At 45.7% G+C, this 23,692-nt stretch overlaps 3 protein-coding genes across 3 annotated transcripts; 1 reads left to right on the top strand and 2 right to left on the bottom strand.

Annotated features, from left to right (window-relative positions):
* The first annotated feature begins 2,924 nt into the window (after positions 1-2,924).
* atad3 (ATPase family AAA domain containing 3) lies at positions 2,925-14,897 on the top strand. Its single transcript, XM_023954714.2, has 16 exons — positions 2,925-3,254; positions 3,773-3,849; positions 5,140-5,241; positions 5,313-5,372; positions 5,446-5,515; positions 5,592-5,757; positions 7,281-7,350; positions 8,381-8,536; positions 8,636-8,692; positions 8,771-8,896; positions 8,979-9,103; positions 9,177-9,228; positions 9,299-9,369; positions 9,449-9,616; positions 14,102-14,210; positions 14,283-14,897. The coding sequence occupies exons 1-16, from the start codon at positions 3,065-3,067 to the stop codon at positions 14,688-14,690; spliced, it is 2,007 nt and encodes a 668-aa protein (XP_023810482.1). The 5' UTR covers positions 2,925-3,064; the 3' UTR covers positions 14,691-14,897.
* A 1,785-nt stretch (positions 14,898-16,682) lies between these two features.
* On the bottom strand, positions 16,683-20,167 carry ssu72 (SSU72 homolog, RNA polymerase II CTD phosphatase). The gene is made up of 5 exons (XM_004086096.5): positions 19,886-20,167; positions 19,107-19,250; positions 17,729-17,868; positions 17,528-17,646; positions 16,683-17,444 (listed from the first exon to the last, which is right to left on the bottom strand). Exons 1-5 carry the CDS (start codon positions 19,963-19,965, stop codon positions 17,343-17,345), a joined length of 585 nt encoding a protein of 194 aa, XP_004086144.1. The 5' UTR covers positions 19,966-20,167; the 3' UTR covers positions 16,683-17,342.
* A 1,252-nt stretch (positions 20,168-21,419) lies between these two features.
* fndc10 (fibronectin type III domain containing 10) lies at positions 21,420-23,323 on the bottom strand. The gene is made up of 2 exons (XM_011494564.4): positions 23,145-23,323; positions 21,420-23,035 (listed from the first exon to the last, which is right to left on the bottom strand). Exon 2 carries the CDS (start codon positions 22,962-22,964, stop codon positions 22,038-22,040), a length of 927 nt encoding a protein of 308 aa, XP_011492866.1. The 5' UTR covers positions 22,965-23,035; positions 23,145-23,323; the 3' UTR covers positions 21,420-22,037.
* Positions 23,324-23,692: the final 369 nt, after the last annotated feature.

A 23,692-nucleotide genomic window follows, 5' to 3' on the forward strand; every position in this document is an offset into this window, starting at 1 on the left:
GCACCCTACCCGCCAATTTTAACCGCACCTTAGACATTTAGGGCCCCTTGGTGTGGAGGGTGAGGGGACATCACTGTGAGTAATCAGGAGATGTCCCCTTAGTGCCCTACTCGCCAATTTTAACTGCACCCCCCTTAGTACACACACCCCTCCCCCTTCAATATATACATTCAAACATAAACACACACACATGCACACAAACACCCTCTCAAACACCCATACACGCACACACATTTTACAAGGAAGGTGGGACCTGGGTCCATCTGTCCCCTACCCCTTCCCTGGTGGGGGGTGCGGGCCCCTTGGCGATGGCGGCCGTGTCCCTTGGGTGCCGGCTCCCTGGGCCCGGCGGTGCTCTCTCCGCACGGTGGGGGGGTTCATATTACACCTGAGCCGGGGGTGTTCGTGTCCCTGGGGGGTGGGTCCTGGTCCTTGCCCCTGGGCGCTGGGCCCCGCCAAACCTCCAACATGGCCGAGCCTGGTCGGGCCATATTTATAACATCCCTTGTGGGCCGCCCTTTTTTCCCCGGGGTTCCCCCTTCCTGGGCGGGGGCGGCGGGCCCCTGCCTTGCTCCTACCTGGACCAACCGTGGGCCGGGTGGGTGGCTGCCTGGAGTGCGGAGCGGGTCTCCCTTGGGGGGTCCTGGCTCGTACCTGGGGTCGGGGCGGGGGGATGCCCGGAACTCCTGGGTGGTGGTGGGGTGCTCGTCTGGGGCTGTGGGCGTCCCTCTCCGGTGGGGCCCTGCGTTGGGCTCTTCCGGCGCGGCGGGGGGCTGCTTTCCTGGCTGGGCTGGGGCGGCGCTCTCTTTCCCTCTGCGCCTCCCTGCTCTCTGGCTCTGGGGGCCTCGCGGCGGTCCGGCTGGCCCTGGCCTGGGTGGCGGTCTTGGTCGCCCGGGGGGCGGTTGTTCCCTGCCTGTTCCCGTGTGGCTTTGGGGGAATTCCGGCTGCCGCTGCTCCTGCGGCGGGGGTATGGGTGTGGGGGTGGCTGGGCGCTCCTCCTCCTTCTTTTCACATTCCACCATCCATTTTAGAAGAACATAAACACTCACCTGAGCACAGGTGTTAGCTCACCTTTGCACTAATAGTTTGCATGATTGAATGAATGAAAGATTTCACACTAGTTGGTTTAAAGGCATAGGTATGCGTTCGTGAACACTATCTGTTTTGTGTGCATGTTGACATGTGGACATTTTTGCGGCTAGCAGGTGTGTTGATAATATTTGAGTGTGTGTGAACAGGCCCCGCCCTTTTTGTACTACATTTGAACCGTACCGTAACGATAAACAACCAGTAAACCTGTCTGCTTTATGCTGCTTCATGGTCTTACCCCCCTTCCCCTCCTATTATCACCCTCCTACCCCCCCCTCTCTCTAACGTCCCTCTCTCTTCTTCCCCTCTTTCCTTTTCCGTCCGGTCCAACACCAAAGATTTTCAAACATGATTGAAATTAATAAATTTTGGCCTCAATTACAAAAGGGGTTTATTCAGACATACCTTTGGTTTGTCTGAAGATGAATAACCCCTCTTGTTAAAATAAAATATGTCCAACACAAGAGGCCCTCAGCTCTCATCTGTTTGCCTAGCTGTTGGACAGGACAAGTTAAAAAAAAAAAAAAAAAAAAGAATTTTTTAATGGACTTTTTGGTTGAAATATTTCCCTTTTTTGTTTTTTTGAAATGTTTATTTTAATAAAAAAATAGTTAAAGAGGATTTAAAATTAATTCCTTTTTAAAAGTAATTGCATCTTTCAGGTTTGGTGTTTTTATCACCAAAAATCTAATTGACCCTCACTTATTTTCTTAATTTTATTGAAATATAATCATTACAAACTCTCGCAGACACAACCACACAATGATGCAAGGCACAGCTCTCCAATCAAAAACAGACAAAAACACATCTATACATCTATGAAAATATATGAATATTTCAGCATAAATTACATTTCAAGGCAATTAACAATCTGGACCCTGGATCAGTATCCATTCTGTAGCAGATTTACAAATGTCATCAATAAAGGATTTGAGTTCTGAATACATTTAATGAGGATAAATACAGTCTGACTTCATTTTTAAAACACAGGAAATTAGGAATATATTTTTCCCAAATCAGGAGGATGTTCACTAATTTTGTTGTTTATTTTGATAACTTATTGTTATAGAACGGAATATCTTCTTCTGTGAATTGTATGAGGTTAATTTTCTGGCTAAAAATATCCTGTCTGACAGAAATCACACGGATCAACCTCAAAGCCAAATCTCCTCCTCACCGTCTCTGTGGATGGTTAATAGTTGTTTATCATTTTCAACTGCATTTCTTTAATCTTGGGGACTACGGGCCATTTTGTGTATTTCTATTGTTGTGACAGGTGTCTCCTTTATTTATATTATTTAACATTTCCATTAAAGTCATTGTATAATTGACCTTTGAAGGGTTTGTTTAGATATTTAGTATCACATTTTTTCCCTGTGAGTTTTATTTCACCTATTAATAAATTTGGTAGTTTAACTTGAACATTGGATGGCAATATTGTATTTTTTATTAAATGTATTAAAGCAAGTGGAATTTATCTGCAGGTTTTCTGAAATTCCCTGGTTGAACATTCAATATCATATTTGCTTTTGAATTCTCTTAATTGAAGAATTTCTCCATTTGAATCAAGAATATCGCGTACAAAAATGATCTTGTGGTCAAACCAATTCTGATTAAACATACCACTGTTTATGGTAATTATTACTCTGTTCTTCCACCAAACACCCTGATTCAAAGCTGATGCAACCACGTGACATGAGTACACGGTGACCCTCCGGCTGGTGGGCGGGGCTACGTGACTGACCTCCACAACCTGCCGCTGTGACGCCTGACCAATCACGTGCAGAGGTACCAGACATCCACCAATCACCGGGGCTGTTGTTCAGCAAGAGTTGCGCTAGACCCTACGCATGCGCAGAATGTTGCAGCGTGACACGCGTGTGGAGGAAGTGCGCTGACAGACGTGCGGCGTTTGCAGCCCTCGCGCTCCACTCAGAACCGGCCAGACTGTGCTTCACGTATCCCCGGTACCATCATGTCGTGGCTGTTCGGTCTGAACAAGGGCCAGCCCGAGCCGCCTCCCGGTTTACCGGAGCCGCCTCCTCCTCCGCCGCCCGCCGGAGGCTCGAGCGGTGGAGGAGATAAACCCAAGGACAAATGGAGCAACTTCGATCCCACCGGGCTGGAGCGGGCTGCCCAGGCGGCCAAGGAGCTCGACAAGTCCCGTAAGTGTTCGGAAGTGTTCGGGTGTTGGGGTGGATCATGATCAGAGGGGATATTCTTTTTTTTTTTTTAAATCATTGCTATTGGTCGATGAGCCTCCTCCACCTGCTGCTCCCAAAGCTAGTGATGCTTTAATAGCCGTTGCTATCTTGTGGGGTCCAGATGACCCGACCCTTACATTGACGTGTTCTCCCTACCATGATAAAGTTTAAAGGTGAAGAGGATTTCATGTAATCCATGGACACCAGTGAAGATCACAAATCATTGAAGAAAAAAGGTTCAGAGCACTGTCTAGTGGGTCTAGATGACCCAACTCCCAACCTGGGGTCATTTGAACCCCACAAGACAGCACAAGGGTTATAAGGATGTCCTCATCAACGCCCGCATCTGGACGCACGTTTGTCCCAATGATACGCGATGTGAGACGGTCACACGATTAGTCCCGTGGGGGTCAGAGGTCACCCCGCACGGAGCCTCCGCCTGCACGTGTCAGCTGTCTCCTCCTCTCTCCTGAACGCAGGTCACGCCAAAGAGGCGCTGGAGTTGGCTCGCATGCAGGAGGGCACCACTCAGATGGAGTACCAGAGCAAAATCAAGGTAAGACGGCACGCCCCCACCGGAAGAGGATCTGCAGCCAATCACAGCCAACAGTTGAAGTCACTCAGACAAAGAACAGCCATGCAAACATTATAAAAACTGTACATTTGAAATCTAGGAGTTAACGACGGGATGGTTTAGACATTTAAAAACTGGTTCTTTAACAGTGGAACTCGGTGGCTTTTTTCAAATTAAAAGACAAAAGAAAAGAAAATGCTCATCAATGCAGATGAATCCAGGTAGAATTAAAACAAATCTTGTGCTTTAGCCATCTATTTATTTGTTGTCTCATCCATAACATGTAGTGTATTTTGTAATGTGGCCTGATTGTAATGAATTATGAATGACCTTCGGTCAAATAGGTCAACAGAATTTCAGTGAATAAGACATTTCTCACTAAGGTTGTTTAGAAATATAATCTTCTGGACAAATTCAGCTGCTTGGTTCTGGTTTGGAGGAACGTAACGATCCACGTTCACTACAATTCAGTGGTTTTATTTTGAGTCACAGTTTAATGGCAAATCAACAAAGAAAAACAACAAATATTTTTAATTATGCTAGTAAGTAATTAACAATAAAGAAAAACGTTTGTCTTACAATAAGCCTGGTGTAATTAAATAACTAGAAGGAGCTGCATTTCCATAAGAAAATGTAGGGTTGAATGCTATAATGCTGAATGAAAATGAAACTTAAAGGGTAATAACGGCAAAAAAATAAAGAAAGAAATGATTAAAGTTGACCATAAACTGAAGTGAAAACAGCACAATAACAAAAAAAGATATTTTTGTAAAAAGTGCCAGAGGCGGGTATCAAACCAGCCAAGTTATGCACTGCAGCTCACATGCAATGCCACTATGCCACCAACAGATTAGTGTGCAGCACATGTAACCGATATAATCCTGGAGAAGTTCAAGGATTTAATGGACCAAAAAAAACTGAAAGAGCTGAACATTGGAATAGTTGAATGGTTAAAATAACTGAAAAATCGTAGGAGTTAAGCGGCAAAAAATGGTGGAAGATACCATAATAAAGAGAGAGAAACAGGAAAACAAAGGTTTAGAGCACAAATCCTTCCTAAATTTGGTACATCGTGAGTTTGACACTTTTCCATCCAGCTGTTTCACCTCTATTTGATGCATTTAAATAAAAAGAAAAGCAAGAGAAATATGTAAAATATGAAGCTCGTAAAGCTTTTCCCCCTAATTTTGGTTAGTGTCTGGCACATGTAAGCATGTTTATCACCTGTAGTTCTAGATCACAGCACTGAGAGCAGCTTTCTCGTCCTCACAGGAGTACGAAGCTGCTGTGGAGCAGCTCAAAGGGGATCAGATCCGCATCCAGGCGGAGGAGAGGAGGAAAACCCTCAATGAGGAGACCAAGCAGCACCAAGCGGTGAGAATGAGCCAAAGTCTCTACGTTGAGTCTGTTCTTTAGTGATGCTAGTTTGAGTCTGTTGTTTCCAGAGGGCTCAGTACCAGGATAAGCTGGCCAGACAGCGCTACGAGGACCAACTGCGCCAACAGGTGGGGCCGACCTTTACCTGTGAGTCTAATGGGAGGGAAGGATCCTCATGATGACGGTATTTTCTCTCTATAGCAACTGCTGAATGAAGAGAACCTCCGGAAACAGGAGGAGTCTGTGCAGAAACAGGAGGCCATGAGGAAAGGTACGGACTTCACCTCCTTCACGGGGAGGTCGTGAAGCTCTCCTTCGTGAACACGGCTGTGCTTGTGTGTCCATAGCAACCATAGAGCACGAGATGGAGCTGAGGCACAAGAACGAACTCTTGCGCATCGAGGCCGAGACAAAAGCTCGGGCGCGCGTGGAGCGGGAGAACGCCGATATCATCCGAGAACAGATCCGCCTGAAGGCGGCCGAGCACAGGCAGACGGTGCTGGAGTCCATAAAGTAAGTGTTTAGAGATGCACTCCAATGGTTTTGGTGTTTTTAACTTGTTTTTGTAGCCTTTTTCTCACGATGGAGGACATGTTAACAGAAAATAAAGCTTAAAATTTCATTTCTGAGCATTTCTTTATTCAAATCGTTGTGAAACAGGAGCAGAGGAAAAAAATAAAATAATACTCCTTAATGTTAAACGACTCATTATTCATTATAACATTATAAAGTGACAATTACAGTTGCATAGAAACATATGTTTGCTTGTTATTCTAGCATAAATCCTTTTACATTTGATTCTGTCAGGTTTGGTTCTATGGACAGTGTTTAAGTCCTAATGTATAGTTGCCCAATCCGATATTTCAAGTCCGACTCCCCCTAGATATGAATTAGTATACACCAATTTTTATTTTTTATTCTAAGAAATTAAAAACCTTTTATGCTCTCACGGGACACATAAAATGACATGGAGGGGCCACATTTGGCCCCCGGGCCTTGAGTTTGAAGGCCCGTTCACACCGGGACGAATTTCGTCGGCGATTTTCGCCGACGTTTAACGCCTCGTGACTAAACAAAGGGCCCCAATGAGAGTGTGCACACCGACGCGAAAAAACGCCACGCGACAAAGCGTCAGAAAAAAAAAACGCCTCGGGTTCGTTTTTTTTTTTCGACGCGTCGCGTCGAAATCTACTCGACCAATGAGAATGGCGCTTTTGCTCACGTGTCTGGAGCTTCTGAAGTTACAGTAAAACACAACTTGGGGGCGCTCAAACACAAAACTGCCTTGCTGAGCACACATACCAGCGAAGAAGATAGACGCCAAGTAGCGTCTACACAGCCGCGAAGCAATAATGACGGACATTCTAAAATATCCCCGAACCAAGCACCAGTTGGAGCTACTGGTGCTTGAAATATTCATGTTTTCTTTGTTTGATTCTGACAAGCGTGTAAATACTTGCTCTCTTCTTCTGAGTGAAAAGCGACTTTAAGAAGCGTAAAGTTGCGCAGCGCCACCTTGTGTACAGGAGTATTTCTGTTTTACATTAAGCGCCATCTAATGTCAGGGAATGAAATTGCATGTTCGCTCGCCTCATCGTCAGCGAAAATCGCCTGGGTGTGAACACAAAAAACGTGGCGAAAAACGCTGGCGAATAACGCCTGGCGAATATTCGTCCCGGTGTGTACGGGCCTTGACACATGTGGTATAAACAGATGGATGATGGAAGGAGGCGGGCTTACTCCACAGCATCAGTCACACCAACAACTAATGTCTAATATCTGATGAACTCCTGCCGCTCTGCAGAAACTATGTCCTCGAGAATGACCCAAGATTTTTGATTTGGGCTGAAACTCATAAATACAACACCTGGGAACACTTTCACAACAGATCAGAGCGGGACTTTAAATCCTCTTTTAAGGATTGGGTTTTGCTCCGCCAGCCTTTTTAAATTGTGGATCTGTTTTAAAATCACCGCTTGAGCAATAAAGATCCAGAAGTTGTCGTGCGGCTCATTGTGGGTTCTTGTGGTGTTCAGGACTGCAGGTGCCGTGTTTGGAGAAGGATTCAGGGCTTTTGTGTCCGACTGGGATAAAGTGACTGCAACGGTGAGAGCCCCCCTGCCCCAGGCAGCTTTTTATCCCTTATTTACTCTCGCACAGTATCTGAGTATGTCTTAGTACTATGTGAATAAAAACAAACCAGTTTTATTGTTTCTGTCATGCTTCTGAGTCAGACAATCCAATTTATTTGTTTTTATTAGCTAAAAATGAGAAGTTTTCAAACGTTTCTGGTATTTAAATCAGGGGTGTCCAGGCCTTGAGGGCAGGTGTCTGTCTACATGTTTTCCAACCAACCAGGGGCACAACTACCCAATTTCATAGGGGTATGCAGCCACATTATAGCTTGTTAACAAAATCAGCAAAAACAAGCTCCTTTTTTTTCTCTTCATGATTATTGATTCTGTAAATCCTGCTCAGCACAGCTGCAAGACACGTCTGTGACCATAGTAGCTTTAGCCTGAACGTTTACACGCCTGTTTTTGACACGGCTTCTATAACAGACCTGCTGGCTCTCAACCACTTTAGAGAAACTTTTGTTCATTCCCTCTAAATGTTTTCCCTCTTGCATTTTCTGTTTTCAGCCCCCGAATGTTTTTTCTTTTGCCTTTCCATCTTTAGCGCGCTGTCATCAGACGATTACGCGATTCAAATGAAAACAGTCGTGAGCACGAGGCTGTGGCGGGGGGCGCCCAGTCAGTTATGAGGTGCTTCTGTTACTGATCATATCATGAATGTAGATGTGCACAAACAGCTGAGAAATTAAAAAATTCAGACTATAAATCATTTCCCCAACTTCGGTTTGGGGCCCCCTGTAGCCCGGCGCCCCAATGCTACCCATATGCCGCAAACCCACTTTTTGCTCCCCTGCAACCAACCAGCCATTATAGCTCCTTACTGGCTAAACGCACCTGATCCAGGTAATCTTCCGCAGATGAGACGGCATTTCTGGAAAACCAGCAGGAGGCCGGCCCTCGAGGCCTGGAGTTTGACTCCCTCGATCTAAAAGCTTCTTCACTTCTCATGCTTCCCTCCTGATTTTGTGCTTGTTTTTGATTTCCCCCCGCTCTGCCACTAGGTGGCAGGACTGACCCTTCTAGCTGTGGGGGTGTATTCAGCCAGAAACGCCACTGGGGTGGCAGGACGCTACATTGAAGCCAGGCTGGGAAAGCCGTCTCTGGTGCGCGAGACCTCCAGGTTCACTGTAGCCGAAGCCATCAAGCATCCCGTCAAGGTGAGGAAATGAAGCGGACCCTTCAGCTGTCTGTTCACTGACTGGTTCTGACGTCCCCCCCCCCCCCCCCCCCCCCCCTGTTTGCTCCTCTGAACGCAGACGGCCAAACGGCTGAAGAGCAAACCTCAGGACGCGCTGGAAGGGGTTGTGCTCAGTGTGAGTGTGGACATCAGCTCTAAAGAACATACAGACGTTTTATTTTTTTGTTTAATCACTTGTCTTCACACATTGCAGCCTTCTCTGGAGGAGCGTGTGCGGGACATCGCCATAGCAACAAGGAACACGAGGCAAAACAAGGGTCTGTACAGGAACATCCTCATGTACGGCCCTCCGGGAACGGGGAAGACGCTGTTTGCTAAGGTAAGCAGGAGGAATGACGGAGGAGGCGGTCCCGGGAAGGACGCCGCACCGTTGACGGCGGATGTGTGTTTGCGCCGAGCAGAAGCTGGCCGTGCATTCTGGAATGGACTACGCCATTATGACGGGCGGCGATGTAGCTCCCATGGGCCGCGATGGCGTGACCGCCATGCACAAGGTGTTCGACTGGGCCAACACGAGTCGCCGCGGGTATGCGACCGCCGCCGCTGATGCATGTCCCCTCCTGGTGTACCTGTGTCTGATGTCACATGTCCGGTTTCAGGCTGCTGCTGTTTGTGGATGAAGCTGATGCATTCCTGCGCAAGAGAGCGACTGTAAGCCTGCAAAGATGGAGCTTTATCTGCAGTGGTCCACATCAGTCGGACGTGCTCTTTCTGTTTGCAGGAGAAGATCAGTGAAGACCTCAGAGCCACGTTGAACGCATTCTTGTACCGCACTGGAGAACAGAGTAACAAGTAAAGATTGGCGGCGTGCTACAGAACCACGGGTGCTGTGATGTTCCTGCATGCTGGAAAGATGCTGTTTGTCCCGCAGGTTCATGTTGGTGTTGGCCAGCAACCAGCCGGAGCAGTTCGACTGGGCCATAAACGACCGCATTGACGAAATCGTCAATTTCGCTCTGCCACGCCTCGAGGAGAGGGAGCGCCTGGTGCGGCTGTACTTCGACAAATACGTGCTGGAGCCAGCCACAGGAGGGCGCCAGTGAGTGTTGTCAAAAGCAACCGCTAACCCTAACTGAGCTGAGTCAGGTCTGACATTTAGTGGTGGTTCTACGCTAACTTAGTCCCCGGGCGAGTAACCCCCCCACCCCCACCCCACCCCGCACACATACAGATTTGACGGTATCCTCTTGTGTTCCTTATCTTTTTTCCCCATTTTACATAAAAAATGCATGAATTTTCTAGACTCATATTACAGGGGGGTCAAACCTCAGTCGCACAGGGGGCCTAAATACAAAACACACTTTAAGTTTTGGGCCGAAAAAGATAAACATTTACTGAACACACTAAAGCTAAAGCCTTAAACCTTTAAAACGTACCTTTTTGAACATAAATCTGAATAAAGACAGACAGGAATATAATAAAAAATAAATCAAATTAAACCTTATATATTTTTAAATAGTTTGCTTCCCAAAAAAATATATTCTGCCATAATTATACAAATACATAAACAAATAAGTGAACATGCTGCAGAACAAAACAAACAAAGCCTGGAAATATTAATAATAATAAGAATTAACAAGTCAAATCATTCCGTTTTCTTTGCTCTTTTGTTCATTTTTTTATCTTATACAATCACTGGTGCTGACCCAACCTGATGAAACTACTCGAGCAGCTCCTATTTCTGATTCTACGTGAAGAAAAGTTATTCTTTATTTGATTAGTCATGACATACAGCATCCTTAAAAAAAAAAGGCTCAAACTTTCAATATACGATGTTTATGTGATAATCTAACAGTTATGCTGTTAGTTTTTAGGTAAAATACAGAAATCTTTGTTAAAACAAAATCTAATCGTGGATTTCCTACATGAATGTAATTCGATGGGCGGAGTCAGCCCTACTAATGGAGGACTTTTTTTATTTATTATTTTTTTAGAAATAAGCTTTTCGTTGGAAAGGCGTGTTCACCACCGTTTTTAAACGCGGAGCCATTGAACGCGCATCGAAAGTTAAACCAGGTTGAACTTTGACCTGTCAGGAACTCGGATTTGATAGTGATGCATGGATGGGGTCTCTTTTGATTCACGTTTGTAAATTGATCACGGGTCAATTTGTGTCCAGTCGGAATTCTTCCATAGATGTATGTTGAGCTGTGAGAGAAAAAGCCTGGAGCAGGATTTATGAGATTTGCACAGCTGCCCTTTCACATTAAACCTGTTCCAACTGTAGTTACACTATAGAAAAGAAAGAAAGAAGCCCCTCCCTGCTGGTCCAGTGTGAACACCATAGGCCTTCCTTGCAAAAGTCGTCGGCCCCCTTGAACTTTTCAGTCTTTTCCCACATTTCAGGCTACAATCACAAAGATATAAAACTATTTATTTGTGAAGAATCAAGAAGTGGGACACAATCATGAAGTGGAACAGAAGTTATTGGATATTTCAAACTTGTTTAACAAATAAAAACTGAAAATTGGGCGTGCTAAATGATTCATTCCCTTTAAGTTAAGACTTTGTAGCGCCACCTTTTGCAGTGGTTACAGCTGTAAGTCTCTTTGGGTTTGTCTCTATTAGTTTAGCACATGGAGAGACGGACATTTTTGCCCTTTCCTCCTTGAAAACAGCTGGAGCTCAGTGAGGTTGGATGGAGAGTGTTTGTGAACAGCAGGTTTCAATTCCTTTTACAGATTCTTTATTGGATTCAGGTCTGGACTTTGACTTGGCCATTCTAACATTAGATATGTTCATTTGTGAACCATCCGTTGTAGATTTTCATTGTTTTGGATCCTTGTCTTGTTAGAAGACAAATCTCCGTCCCAGTCTCAGGGCTTTTGCAGACTCCATCAGGTTTTCTTCCAGATTGCTCCTGTATTTATCTCCATCCATCTTCCCATCAATTCTAACCATCTTCCCTGTCCCTGCTGAAGAAAAGCAGGCCCAAACCATCATGCTGCCACCACCTTGTTTGACAGTGTTTTCAGGGTAATGAGCTGTGTTGCTTTTATGCCAAACATAAGGTCTGGACCAGACCACCGTCTTCCACATGGTTGGTGTGTCTCCCAGGTGGCTTGTGGGTAACTTCAAACAACACTTTTTATGGATGTCTTTAAGAAATGGCTGATTGTTGTCCTATGGACAGACTGTCCTACCTCAGTAGATCTCTGCAGTTCATCCAGAGTGATCATGGGCCTCTTGGCTGCATCTCTGATCATCTTCTCCTTGTTTGAGCTGAAGGTTTAGACGGACGGCCGGGTCTTTGTAGATTTGCAGTGGTCTGATGTATGTATGGAGACTTGATGACACCCAGGTGGATTGTAATTATCATCATTAGTCATTGAGGTCAACATTGGATCATTCAGAGATCCTCACTGAACATCTGGAGAGAGTTTGCTGCACTGAAGGGAAAGGGGCTGAATCATTTTGCACGCCCAATATTTCTGTTTTTTATTTGTTTCATAAGTTTGAAATAAGCAATAAATTTCATTCCACTTCATGATTGTGTCCCACTTGTTGATTTTTCACAAATAATTACAGTTTTATATCTTCATGTTTGCAGCCTGAAATGTGGCAAAAGGTTGAAACGTTTAAGGGGGCCGAATACTTTTGCAAGGAAGGACTGTAGATGCCCATTCATGCACACTCATGCCCATTCATGCCCATTCATGTCCATTTATGCCCATTCATGCCCATTCATGCCCATTCATGCCCATTTATGCACACTCATGCCCATTCATGCCCATTCATGCCCATTCATGTCCATTTATGCCCATTTATGCCCATTCATGCCCATTCATGCCCATTCATGCCCATTTATGCCCATTCATGCCCATTCATGCCCATTCATGCCCATTCATGCCCATTCATGCCCATTCATGCCCATTTATGCACACTCATGCCCATTTATGCCCATTCATGCCCATTCATGACCATTTATGCACAATCATGCCCATTTATGCCCATTCATGCCCATTCATGCCCATTTATGCACACTCATGCCCATTTATGCCCATTCATGACCATTTATGCACACTCATGCCCATTTATGCCCATTCATGCCCATTCATGCCCATTTATGCACACTCATGCCCATTTATGCCCATTCATGCCCATTCATGACCATTTATGCACACTCATGCCCATTCATGCCCATTCATGCCCATTCATGACCATTTATGCACACTCATGCCCATTTATGCACACTCATGCCCATTTATGCCCATTTATGCTCATTCATGCCCATTCATGCCCATTCATGCCCATTCATGTCCATTCATGTCCATTTATGCCCATTCATGCCCATTCATGACCATTTATGCACACTCATGCCCATTCATGACCATTTATGCTCATTCATGCCCATTCATGCCCATTCATGCTCATTCATGCCCATTTATGCCCATTCATGCCCATTCATGCCCATTTATGCACACTCATGCCCATTTATGCACACTCATGCCCATTTATGCTCATTCATGCCCATTCATGCCCATTCATGTCCATTCATGTCCATTTATGCCCATTCATGCCCATTCATGACCATTTATGCACACTCATGCCCATTCATGACCATTTATGCACACTTATGCCCATTCATGCCCATTCATGCCCATTCATGCCCATTCATGACCATTTATGCACACTCATGCCCATTTATGCACACTCATGCCCATTTATGCTCATTCATGCCCATTCATGCCCATTCATGCTCATTCATGCCCATTTATGCCCATTCATGCCCATTCATGCCCATTTATGCACACTCATGCCCATTCATGCCCATTCATGCCCATTCATGACCATTCATGCTCATTCATGCCCATTTATGCACACTCATGCTCATTCATGCCCATTTATGCACACTCATGCTCATTCATGCCCATTTATGCACACTCATGCCCATTCATGCCCATTCATGCCCATTCATGCTCATTCATGCCCATTTATGCCCATTCATGCCCATTCATGCCCATTTATGCACACTCATGCCCATTCATGCCCATTCATGCCCATTCATGCCCATTCATGACCATTTATGCACACTCATGCCCATTTATGCACACTCATGCCCATTTATGCTCATTCATGCCCATTCATGCCCATTCATGCCCATTCATGCTCATTCATGCCCATTTATGCCCATTCATGCCCATTCATGACCATTTATGCACACTCATGCCCATTCATGCCCATTCATGCCCATTCATGACCATTTATGCACACTCATGCCCATTTATGCACACTCATGCCCATTTATGCTCATTCATGCCCATTCATGCCCATTCATGCTCATTCATGCCCATTTATGCACACTCATGCTCATTCATGCCCATTTATGCACACTCATGCTCATTCATGCCCATTCATGCCCATTCATACCCATTCATACCCAGTCATACCCATTCATGCTCATTCATGCCCATTCATTCACATTCATGCACACTCATGCCCGGTGTGACCGTAGCAGGAGAAACGCTGCTGTAGACACAGGAGCTGGAATAAACCCGCCTCGCTTCTCTGTTTGTGTGTGAAGGCGGCTGAAGCTGGCCCAGTTTGACTACGGCAGGAAGTGCTCGGAGATCGCCAAGCGCACGGAGGGCATGTCGGGTAGAGAGATCTCAAAGCTGGGTGTGGCGTGGCAGGTATGTCCCCTCCCATCAGGACAGAAGCTCTGGGCATCACGTCGTGCTGACGGGGATCCGTTTGTCTTCCAGGCGGCAGCCTATTCCTCAGAGGACGGCGTTCTGACAGAAGCCATGATCGACGCTCGGGTCGACGACGCCATCAAGCAGCACCACCAGAAGATGGACTGGCTGCACGGAGAGGAGGAAGCAAGGAGCCTGACGCCTGAACTGGCCGGGGCCACAGGAAGTGGAGGGAAGAGGGGTTTCACTCTGCCCCTCCGCCAGGCGCCGCAGGCTCAGGAGGTGATCGCCTCAGCCGTCAGAGAAAGCCACGGCGCGGCGGCATCCTCAGAACGGAGCCCGTCAGCGGATGGTTCAGCCGGACGGGACTGTGTGGACGCCTCCACGGCAGAGGAGGGGGGTTCAGAGCCCCCTGCTTCCTCACCTCCCTCTGACAAGACTGGCCCCCCCCCTTCAAAGGATGGAACTCCAGTTTGAGGTTAAGTGGGACTGTGGATTAGAAATGTTAGCGTCCGGCCCTCCTAGCTAACCCGAACACGTCTGTGTGGGTTCAGAGGGAGAGAGAAACCGTGAACATAACCGTGTCTAAAGCGTTGGGTCTAATGTATTCATGTTATCAAGTCTGCTGTTTCACCATGAAACAGGTTCACTTTTTCATGAGAAGTAAAGACTGATGAATCAAAAGTGTTGATGGTTTTATTATGGATACTTTGAGGGAATGTTAGAAATATTTTATTTAAGCGAAGGCCAATAAAGAAAAACCGTAACCAAAATCGCTTCAAATAATGACTTCAGACAAACTGACACTTAACCCTTGTTCTATCCTAGGCACTTCAACATTGGGAGTTGGGTCATCTAGACCCACTAGACAGTGCTCTGAACCTTTTTCTTCAATGATTTGTGATCTTCACTGGTGTCCATGGATTACATGAAATCTTTCCACCTTTATCCACCTTTGTCATGGTAGGGAGAACACGTGAATGGAAGGGGGGGGGTCATCTAAGATAGCACAAGGGTTAACATAGTCCAGGGGGGGTATTCCAGAAAGCAGGTTCTGCTAGCTCCCACGGTAAGTTTGAGGCTAAGGAAGTTGATAACCTCAGCTTTCGGTTCCAGAAATGGAGGTATGTTTCAGAGTAGGTCAAGTTGCCATGGCAACTCATGCTCTGAACATAACCTGGTCTGGAGCAGGTTTAGTTGGTTAGTTTGTTTACAGAGAGGTGAAGCAGCATGGCGTGTCCATTTGAAGATGATTTAGTGGATGAAGAAGCTCAGATACTACTTTTTCCACCATGAAAGGCTGATAAGACCACATATGGATGTTGGAAAGATAAACTTTTTTACTTTGATCTAACTTAATTATTTGCTTCAGTTAGGATAAATTATTTTTTTGTTAAGTCAGTTTAAAAATAACACGTAGTTATCAAACAGTTATTTTACTTTCATTCAAATTAATTCAATTAAGTAGGTGTAACTTAGGTGCTGCTGTTAGATCGGCACCGCAAGGAATTGTGGGATACCATTCCCTTTGCCTGTCTGGACAGATTTGGGTTTAAGTGTGGGTTTTTGACCAAATGTGTTTAGTTGTTGCTGTTTACTGTGTTTTGCCGAGTTATTTGTACTGTTATATTTAATTCTTTCTGCACCATAAGTGAGAGGGACGGAGAGGATGATGAGTTTATAAGCACCCCTACTGTTAACCCTTGTTCTAGCCTAGGCACTTTAACATTGGGAGTCTAGACCCACTAGTCAGTGCTCTGGACCTTTTTTCTTCAATGATTTGTGATCTTCACTGGTGTCCATGGATTACATGAAATCTTTCCACCTTTATCCACCTTTGTCATGGTAGGGAGAACACGTCAATGGAAGGGGGGGTCATCTAAGATAGCACAAGGGTTACGTTGGATAAGTTATATATATATATGCGTCACAATGAAAATAAGATCAGAAACTATTTTCCTCCAAGCAGAAACTCTTTTTGCTGATGATGCAGCCTTATTACTTTTTTGATGGACGTATAATCTTCATGCGCCGTCATTTAAATCTCAGACTCCGTCTCACTGAATTACAGCGCTTTTTCTTTTCTCCACGCGTTTCCATGGTGTCTCCGGAAATCGGCGATCTATTGACAATGTTTTTATGTACTTGCTGTGCACGTGCATTAACCCAGGGTTACCAAGTCGAGCGTAATTACGCCACCTCATATCCGGTCTTTTGGAACCGACATACCCCGAGTAAGCAAGTTCAGGCGGATTTCAGCCAGAGTTCAGGCTTAAAGTCAGGCTAGTTTAAACATGCTTCCTGGAAAAACCCCCTGATAGTCCTAATTATCTATTGCCAGCTTTTAAAGCTATTAACTGGCCAATCAGGTGCCCCAGTCCCTGCTGCCCCCCCCACATCCAATGTTTAAAACGTTGGACAGATTATATATATGGTCCAGAGCGAAACACAAAAGCAGAGAGGAGTCGGTTCCTTTGAGATAATCCTTTTATCGCTATTTACAGAGAAAAATCAGGCACTCAGAGCTGAGCTCACAGCTTCAAAATTATTACAAGGAGTCCATTATTCAACATTTATAAAGAAAAACAACAAACACTGTGCCCTGAAAGACAGCATGTCGACTTTAAACATCTGAATTCGCCTCAAACAGTCCAGGTTTGGTTATGCATCATTAGCCCCTCCCCCTTTATCATTTCAACAAACTCCCAAAACCCATCTTTCTGCTCTGCGTGTGCGTAAACTCATAAACCGATTCCAGCGCTGAATTTAAATATCTCCTAAATACTTGAATTAAAATTACAAATCAAAACTCCAAACTCAAAGAAATGGGGCTTTTTGAAGTGCGGTCGTCATGGCGATCCCCGAGGAGACGTTTGATTGGGATTCTGACCTAACCTTGATCTGGAAGGAGAAAGGCAAAGTGAGAGCAGCAAGTCCATCCTCTCCACGAGGAGAGCCCACCCGTACCACCATGACCCCCCCCCCCCGTTAGGTCCTGCAGACAGATGTGTTGTGTGTGTGTGTGCGCGCGTGTGTGTGTGTGTGCAGGCACACAGGTCAGGTGACGTCCACATTCGGTCGCCTGATTGCTCTGGATCCTGGTTTTTATTGCAAGCTGCCCTCTGTGTGTCAGTAGAAGCAGACGGTGTGAAGGAACGGCCTGTTACTCTTGTCCTCGAACTCTTGCAGGAGCTCATCGATTTCGTTCTCCATGTCGTCGGTGTGCTGGATCTGCAGAGAGACCCAGGATGAGACAGAACCACGGCGGTGGCGGTCGGAAAGTGGGAGAAACAAACCGGAGAAGGGCCACTCACACACTGACACAGCTCACAGATGAGAAAGGCACCCAGAGTGGCTTCCTCGTGGTTGTCCTGAATGTCTACGTTGATCACGTGCACAGGCTGCATGGTTTCCTGCTCTCTCGAGTTCAGATCTGAGAGAAAAGACAAGATCATTTGGAAAAGGCCTTCAAAAGGAGAGACTCCCATCTTCTCCCTGGATCAGAGAATCCTCACCCTCCAGTACTTGGTCATAAACCCTCTCCTCACAAGTGATGACCAGGTCAAACTTCTCCTTGCATAGCTGGAAGCGCTCCGGCTTGGACTTGATGCGCTTGTTGCGGTCCAGCATGTGCAAAATGCCGTTCTGTGTATATCTGAAGGGGGAGGAGGTCAAGGAAACATGGAAGCAGAGGAAGAACACAGACGGTTCCTCAACAGCACACAGAAACCAGCCTCTCACGCAGCAAGCGTCTGCATTCTAAACCGCTGACGGGTCACCCCGCCAGCTGCAGGACACGCCTGAAGGTCAAGCGTCTTTTGGCGCCCCCATGTGGTCAACTCAAGTAACTACGCAACTCTGCCTTCGAAAAAGGAATAGAAACTTTGGAGAATAAATTAAAGATTTAATTTAAAGGTCACCAGAAATGTATTCTAACAATGTTTAACTGACAGGTATTGTTTTAAGAAACATGATCCTGTAGCCATCATCATCATTACTACTCAGTCCACTTGAGGCAAAATGTTCAGCCCAATTCTCTGTTTTAGTCTTGCAGAACCTCCAGTTCTTCACGTTAGAACATATCCAGAAGGAAACTGTTCCTGCAAAACAAATCTGAAAGATTTCCACCAGCTTTAACCAACAGATCCAATAACAGCTGGTTTCTTATATTTGAACAGTTTCCAAATCGTTGGCGAAAACCTAAATATTTTACAGGAACAAATAACACCTGATTAAATATTTAAAGAAAAGTTCACGTTACGTCCTTTAGGGATTTAAATCATAACTAAAAGTGCAGATTTCAGACTATGAAAGAACAGGTTTTACACTAAAATAATACTTTTTTTCCTTTTAGTTCCTAATTCCAACCAGCAGTCTGATGAATCCCAATCTGGCATGAATGAACATCATGGCAGCTGAAAACTCCTGGTTTTAGTTTCCCACAGATGAGAAGCTTCCAGAACTTTTTTTGCTTCCATTTTTATTCATTTTGCACTCCTGACAGTTTGCTCCTTCCACGCCTTACTCTGAGATTACTTAGCAAAGGAATGGAACCAGCAGCATATTTATGCCTAGACCCAAAGCAACTTCGAGAAAAACAAGTGCATAAATATTAAACGTGTGCTTCACGCGGCCTCATGACTCCCCGAGAGCACTTACTGCTGCTACAGCTGCTGCAGTACATGGCGATCCTCCGTCCCACTTTGTGTAAGCGGTTATCAGTCACACTTTAGGAATTTTTTTGTTTTTTTTGTCATCTGTGCTCTCCCAAAGGCACAAACTCCACACAGATACATGTACATTCAGATGCACCGTTTACTGGGGTCTCCAATAGACATGTGCACGCGCGTGAGGCAGCGGAGGGAGGGTGAGTGAGTGGGCAGGCGGGGATACAGTTCCTTGTCCTTGCGGACCAAGTCGTTGTACATCTGTTCATAAGTGGTTTTGAAGTCGTACACATTGGGCTTATCCGGAGCCGGACCAGGCAGCTTTACATGAGACCCCGTCCCAAACGATCGCACTTCAAATCCACGCTTACTGCAAAGAAAAAGAAACAGATTGGTTAGAAGGCAGCAGGCAACCACAGAACAACATTAATTTTGTCACTAGTTAGTAACCCTAAAAGTTTGCTCCAACTACATTTTTTTTTAGTCTCTGGGAATGATCAAAAGTAAAAAAGATTTTTTAAGAAATAACATTTTCTTTCAAATGATAACTAGTGGCATTGGTTGATTAACAGGTAAACTTGGATCTGTAGCTCCTTCAGAGCAGTGATTTTGCGTTACAAAATCCCCGCCTTGTGTTTACGGACAATGACCGACAGAGGGCGCTGCTGTCAACAAATGGGTCGGGGAATGAAGGAAGCTCCTCATGGGGCTTTAAGAAAAACTAAAAAAAAAAAAAAAACACTCAAGTTTTTTCCCCTATACAAGTTATTGCTGTAATTTGGGCGGTAAATAAAACTCCTTGAATCCAGCCGGAAGTGCGCAGCGGCGTCTCTAAACCCTGAAAAGCGCGTCCATTGTTAAACTGCGGTGAGGCCCGACGGGCTGCGCCGCCGCCGTCGACGCGCATCCCAACAGGCGGAAGCTAACCGCTCGGTACTGCGCTACTCTCGTCAGTCACTTCGTGTCAGGCTTCGTGTCGTCCTCCTCCCGGCGGCCATCCGTTACCTGAGGATACTGTGCGCTTCCATACTGCGGTTCTGGTTGCTCGAGCACACAACCGCCACACGGAGCGGGTGGCTCGGCATTGCGACTCTTCAACTGAAACTGAACGACACAAGTGTCTGGAGCTAAGACGAAGCAGTTACTCAGACTCCTGTAAAAAAACACAAAAACCAAACAAATTAAGCTCTTTCTGATCAGGTAAACTAGCTGGCGGTTTGACAAGCAGAGCTACGCCACGGCGGCGTCTCCCGTGGAAGCAGGAAGTTAAAATGGCGGAACTCCGCAAATTGACTGGGGCTTTATCTGTGATGTCATTGGGGGCGGGGTCTCCTACTGAGTTCAGTTGTGATCACGTGACAAACATTCAAAATGTTTTTTTGTAAACCGCACCTTTAACGTTTTTATTCTTGACTTAAAATATTACGGTGGATTATTATGACTGAACTTCCACTAAAACATAAGAATAAGAGAGAAAAGATCTCTACAGGGGAGTTAATTATTTGTATTTTTATTGGTCAATAAGTTCTTAAAATAGCTTTTATTGGTTTTATTTTTTGTTATTCTCCATGATAAAAGCGTTCTTTTTTTCAATTTTATGAGATTTGGTGAATATATACTAGTCTCCTGTCAGTAATTATCATGCATTGAAAGGGTAAAAAGTACAACTGATAATCGTTTTAGTTCATGAACAACCACGACTTTCAGAAAACCTTGAAGATTTTTATCAAATCTCTGTTTTTCCCCTAGATGTCAACTATGGATGGTTGACTTTTAATCTGTTTTAAAAGCCAAATCCCTTTTTGATTAAATTCTTATGGAAAATTACACTTTTGCCTTCTGTGCAGATCCAAACACTGATCATTTTTGGATTCAAAAGTCTCATGCAAGACATGAAACAGTGCAGTCATCCAAGTAATCCAGAAAAAGTCTTGAAATGAACAACATATAAATGGGTTAGGTAAAAAGCCTACTTCAATCTAAATTTTGGTTCCCAACAATTTAAATCAAATGGTTTTGGAATGAATTAGGTATGAAATAATCTTTTTTTTTTTTAAATCAATGAACAGGTACGGTGGGGCAGTGGTTAGCGCTCTCACTCACAGCGAGAAGGCCCTGGTTCAAATCCTTCCCGTTTGCATCTTCTCCCTGTGCATGTGTGGATCAGGTCCCACCTGAACATTTCGTGAATAAAAACAATTTTAAGCTAAACACAAGTTCAGGCCAATTCTAGATAAAATCATTGGCCGTCAACGGAGTTAATGAAGCAAAATTTACTATTTTCCATATTGGCCAAGAAATTAGTAATAAACATGAAGAAAATGTTTTCGAACGACATATCTGGGTTTGAAATGGTGAAAAAATGGACCTAAGAGGAATTTTTAAACCATATCTGAATGTGTGAACAAACAAAAGCCACCAGGGAACAAATTACCTTCTACTTCGTGTGTCCTGTTTAGTTTTGAACTAAATTGATTGACTTGAACTATTTTGAATATTTTTCTTTTTGGTTTAAATCATTCCGTGTTGACCCAAAAAAGGTTGTTATTTGTCTTACTTTATTGCTGTTTCTTTGAGACAACAAGTTCTGCAGAAAAAAACGTTTTCTTTGGAAAGTTTCAACTGGATATGGAGCCAGAGAAACGGATTGTTTTTTCATCTAAACAAAAACACAAACTTATATTCTCACACACAAGGAAGAAAAGACATTTTGGAAATAATAAAAACAACCTAAACTTTTATTTGCAGTCAGCAGGACGATCAGGTTGCTCCAAATGCTTGGCACAGTATTCAGAGATCGCCCTTCACAAGATAATGCAACTACAGCTCTGCATACTCAGACCTAAAAGCAAAACCAGAGAGGAGGGAATATACAAGCCAACTAATCACCCTCACTTCCTTTCTTAGGTGTTTAGTGTTTAGCAAAACACTGGTGTTTCTTGACTTGTGCCGCTGCTTGTATTGCTGTTAAATGCTGTTTGACGCACAAACGTTGGAAAATCACAGCACAGAACCTTTTTTTTTAGAAAAGTCTCCTGCGGTTTTTGGTTGTGGACAACCTGGCAGAGGTTGACGTACACAGCATTGTGCCTCAGTTTGGTCGAAAGAAAGTGTGTGTGTTCGAGGCTGGGGGCAGAATTCACACATATGCTGTGGATCAGCGGCAGGAATGTGTGCGGTAGGAGTACGGGAGCTGGTTCGTGGGGCTCATGATGTTCTCTGTGATGTAAGCCACCAGCAGGCAGATGATCACCAGCATCACGCAGATGGCCCCGCCCACCGTTGTCATGGCGATGACGATGTCCTGCATCCCGGACGGCGGCAGGGTGAACTCCACGCAGTCTCGCCGGCTCGCCGCCCTCTCCCCCTCTCTCTCTCGGTCGGGACCGGGCAGGGCGCGCACGCAGATGCGGTACGGGATGCTTTCGTGCAGCTCGGTCAGCAGAAAGTCCCTGCAGCCCGATGCCAGGTGGACGCTGGCGCACTCGAACTGGGTGTAGCTCCCGTTCCACCAGCAGCTGAGCTCGAAGCCTCTGCGCCTGCGTGGCCGCTCTCCGAAAACAGCTGCGGGACTGTCTGCGGTTGTTGCGTTCGTCCCGTCGGCTGCGTCCGCGCTCCTCCACTGTAGCAGCACGCTGCCGTTGGTGAGAATGTTCGCCACCAAGTCCCCCACAGACACGTTGCTCCTGCAGTCTCCTTTACGGCACTGGAACCCAAACTGTGTGCGTCGAAAACACAGCTGCCCCCAAATGCCCCCTTCGACCACTCTGTATGCACAGACCGGGGACACCCGCTCTTCCTCCGGCCCCCGAAGGCCAAATACCGCAGATGAGACGTGGTCTTGGCTGGTGCTGACAGAGGACTCATGGGGAGGCCTGCTCTCAGAAGCATATTCGGAGGTCTGCCGGAGCCGGTTAGGGGCCGTCCTTTCATGAATCCAGCCTCTCGCCTCCGGAGAGGCTGTAGATGAAGATGATGATGATGATGACGAGCCGCTGCGATGGGATCCAGCTGTCTGAAGCGCTAAGATGCAGACCAGCAGCGCCGATAAGGCGAGCAGGGACACTCTTTGTCGGTGAGCCATCTTCTCAGCTCTGCGGCGGTGCAGGGCGCGCGGCCATAAGACCAGATCTACACCAGCGCGCGCGGGGGGATCTGCGTAAAGCCAAGAGATCTCAGTTCTGAGGCATCTGCAAAAGAAACGACAGATGCAGTCTCCTGAATGGAGCCCGACACCGCAGGCTTTCCAAAGCAGTCTACTCACTTGTCAGCGTGGATCCTGGGAGGTCCAGTGTTCTGCCATCACTCTGGCCTCCTTCCTCGCGCCCGACGGAACGGCTTTGATGCCTGCTGTGTGAGGGTGCACGCCAGGGAGCGCGCGTCTTGGAGAGCCCGGTAGCGGGGGTGCGAGCACGAAAATATTTGTAGTCCTCAGCGCTGGGTGTTAGTGAGTCATCATCCCACACATCCCAGCTGCAAGTGTCTGTCAGGAACCAACACAGATGCGCGGCGGTTCTGTCAGCTGGAGCCAAAGCTGCAGCAAAACAAGCTGAAGGGTTTTACTACCGATGGGTCATTGAAACATGAAAACCTCACAGTTTGCAGGACCAGACAATATCCAAACCTTTAATGGTTGAGTTCTTTTTCTAAAAATTTTAAGTTTAATGGCACAAACAAAACCAACAATCTAAAACAAAACTACTTCACAAACAACAGGATGTTGCAGCATCCCATAAACAAACATGGCGTGGATTTCTACATGTAGAAATAAACGAGGGACAGAAAAAAAGACCAAGACAGGAGGAAAACACG

This window comes from Oryzias latipes, chromosome 5 (genome assembly GCF_053564925.1).
Source record: "Oryzias latipes strain Hd-rR chromosome 5, Olatipes_Hd-rR_3.1".
In the NCBI taxonomy this organism is placed as follows: Eukaryota; Metazoa; Chordata; class Actinopteri; order Beloniformes; family Adrianichthyidae; genus Oryzias; species Oryzias latipes.

What these genes read in the sequence shown, in the direction of transcription:
- atad3 (XM_023954714.2), top strand. Translation starts at nt 3,065, where the DNA reads ATGTCGTGGCTGTTCGGTCTGAACAAGGGCCAGCCCGAGCCGCCTCCC. An exon ending in AGTACCAGAGCAAAATCAAG is followed by an intron (nt 3,850 to 5,139) that starts GTAAGACGGCAC and finishes TCGTCCTCACAG; the next exon opens with GAGTACGAAGCTGCTGTGGA. An exon ending in GGGATAAAGTGACTGCAACG is followed by an intron (nt 7,351 to 8,380) that starts GTGAGAGCCCCC and finishes CTCTGCCACTAG; the next exon opens with GTGGCAGGACTGACCCTTCT.
- ssu72 (XM_004086096.5), bottom strand. Translation starts at nt 19,965, where the DNA reads ATGCCGAGCCACCCGCTCCGTGTGGCGGTTGTGTGCTCGAGCAACCAG. An exon ending in GTCCGCAAGGACAAGGAACT is followed by an intron (nt 17,869 to 19,106) that starts GTATCCCCGCCT and finishes CTCCCCCTTCAG; the next exon opens with ATATACACAGAACGGCATTT. An exon ending in TTATGACCAAGTACTGGAGG is followed by an intron (nt 17,647 to 17,728) that starts GTGAGGATTCTC and finishes CTTTTCTCTCAG; the next exon opens with ATCTGAACTCGAGAGAGCAG.
- fndc10 (XM_011494564.4), bottom strand. Translation starts at nt 22,964, where the DNA reads ATGGCTCACCGACAAAGAGTGTCCCTGCTCGCCTTATCGGCGCTGCTG.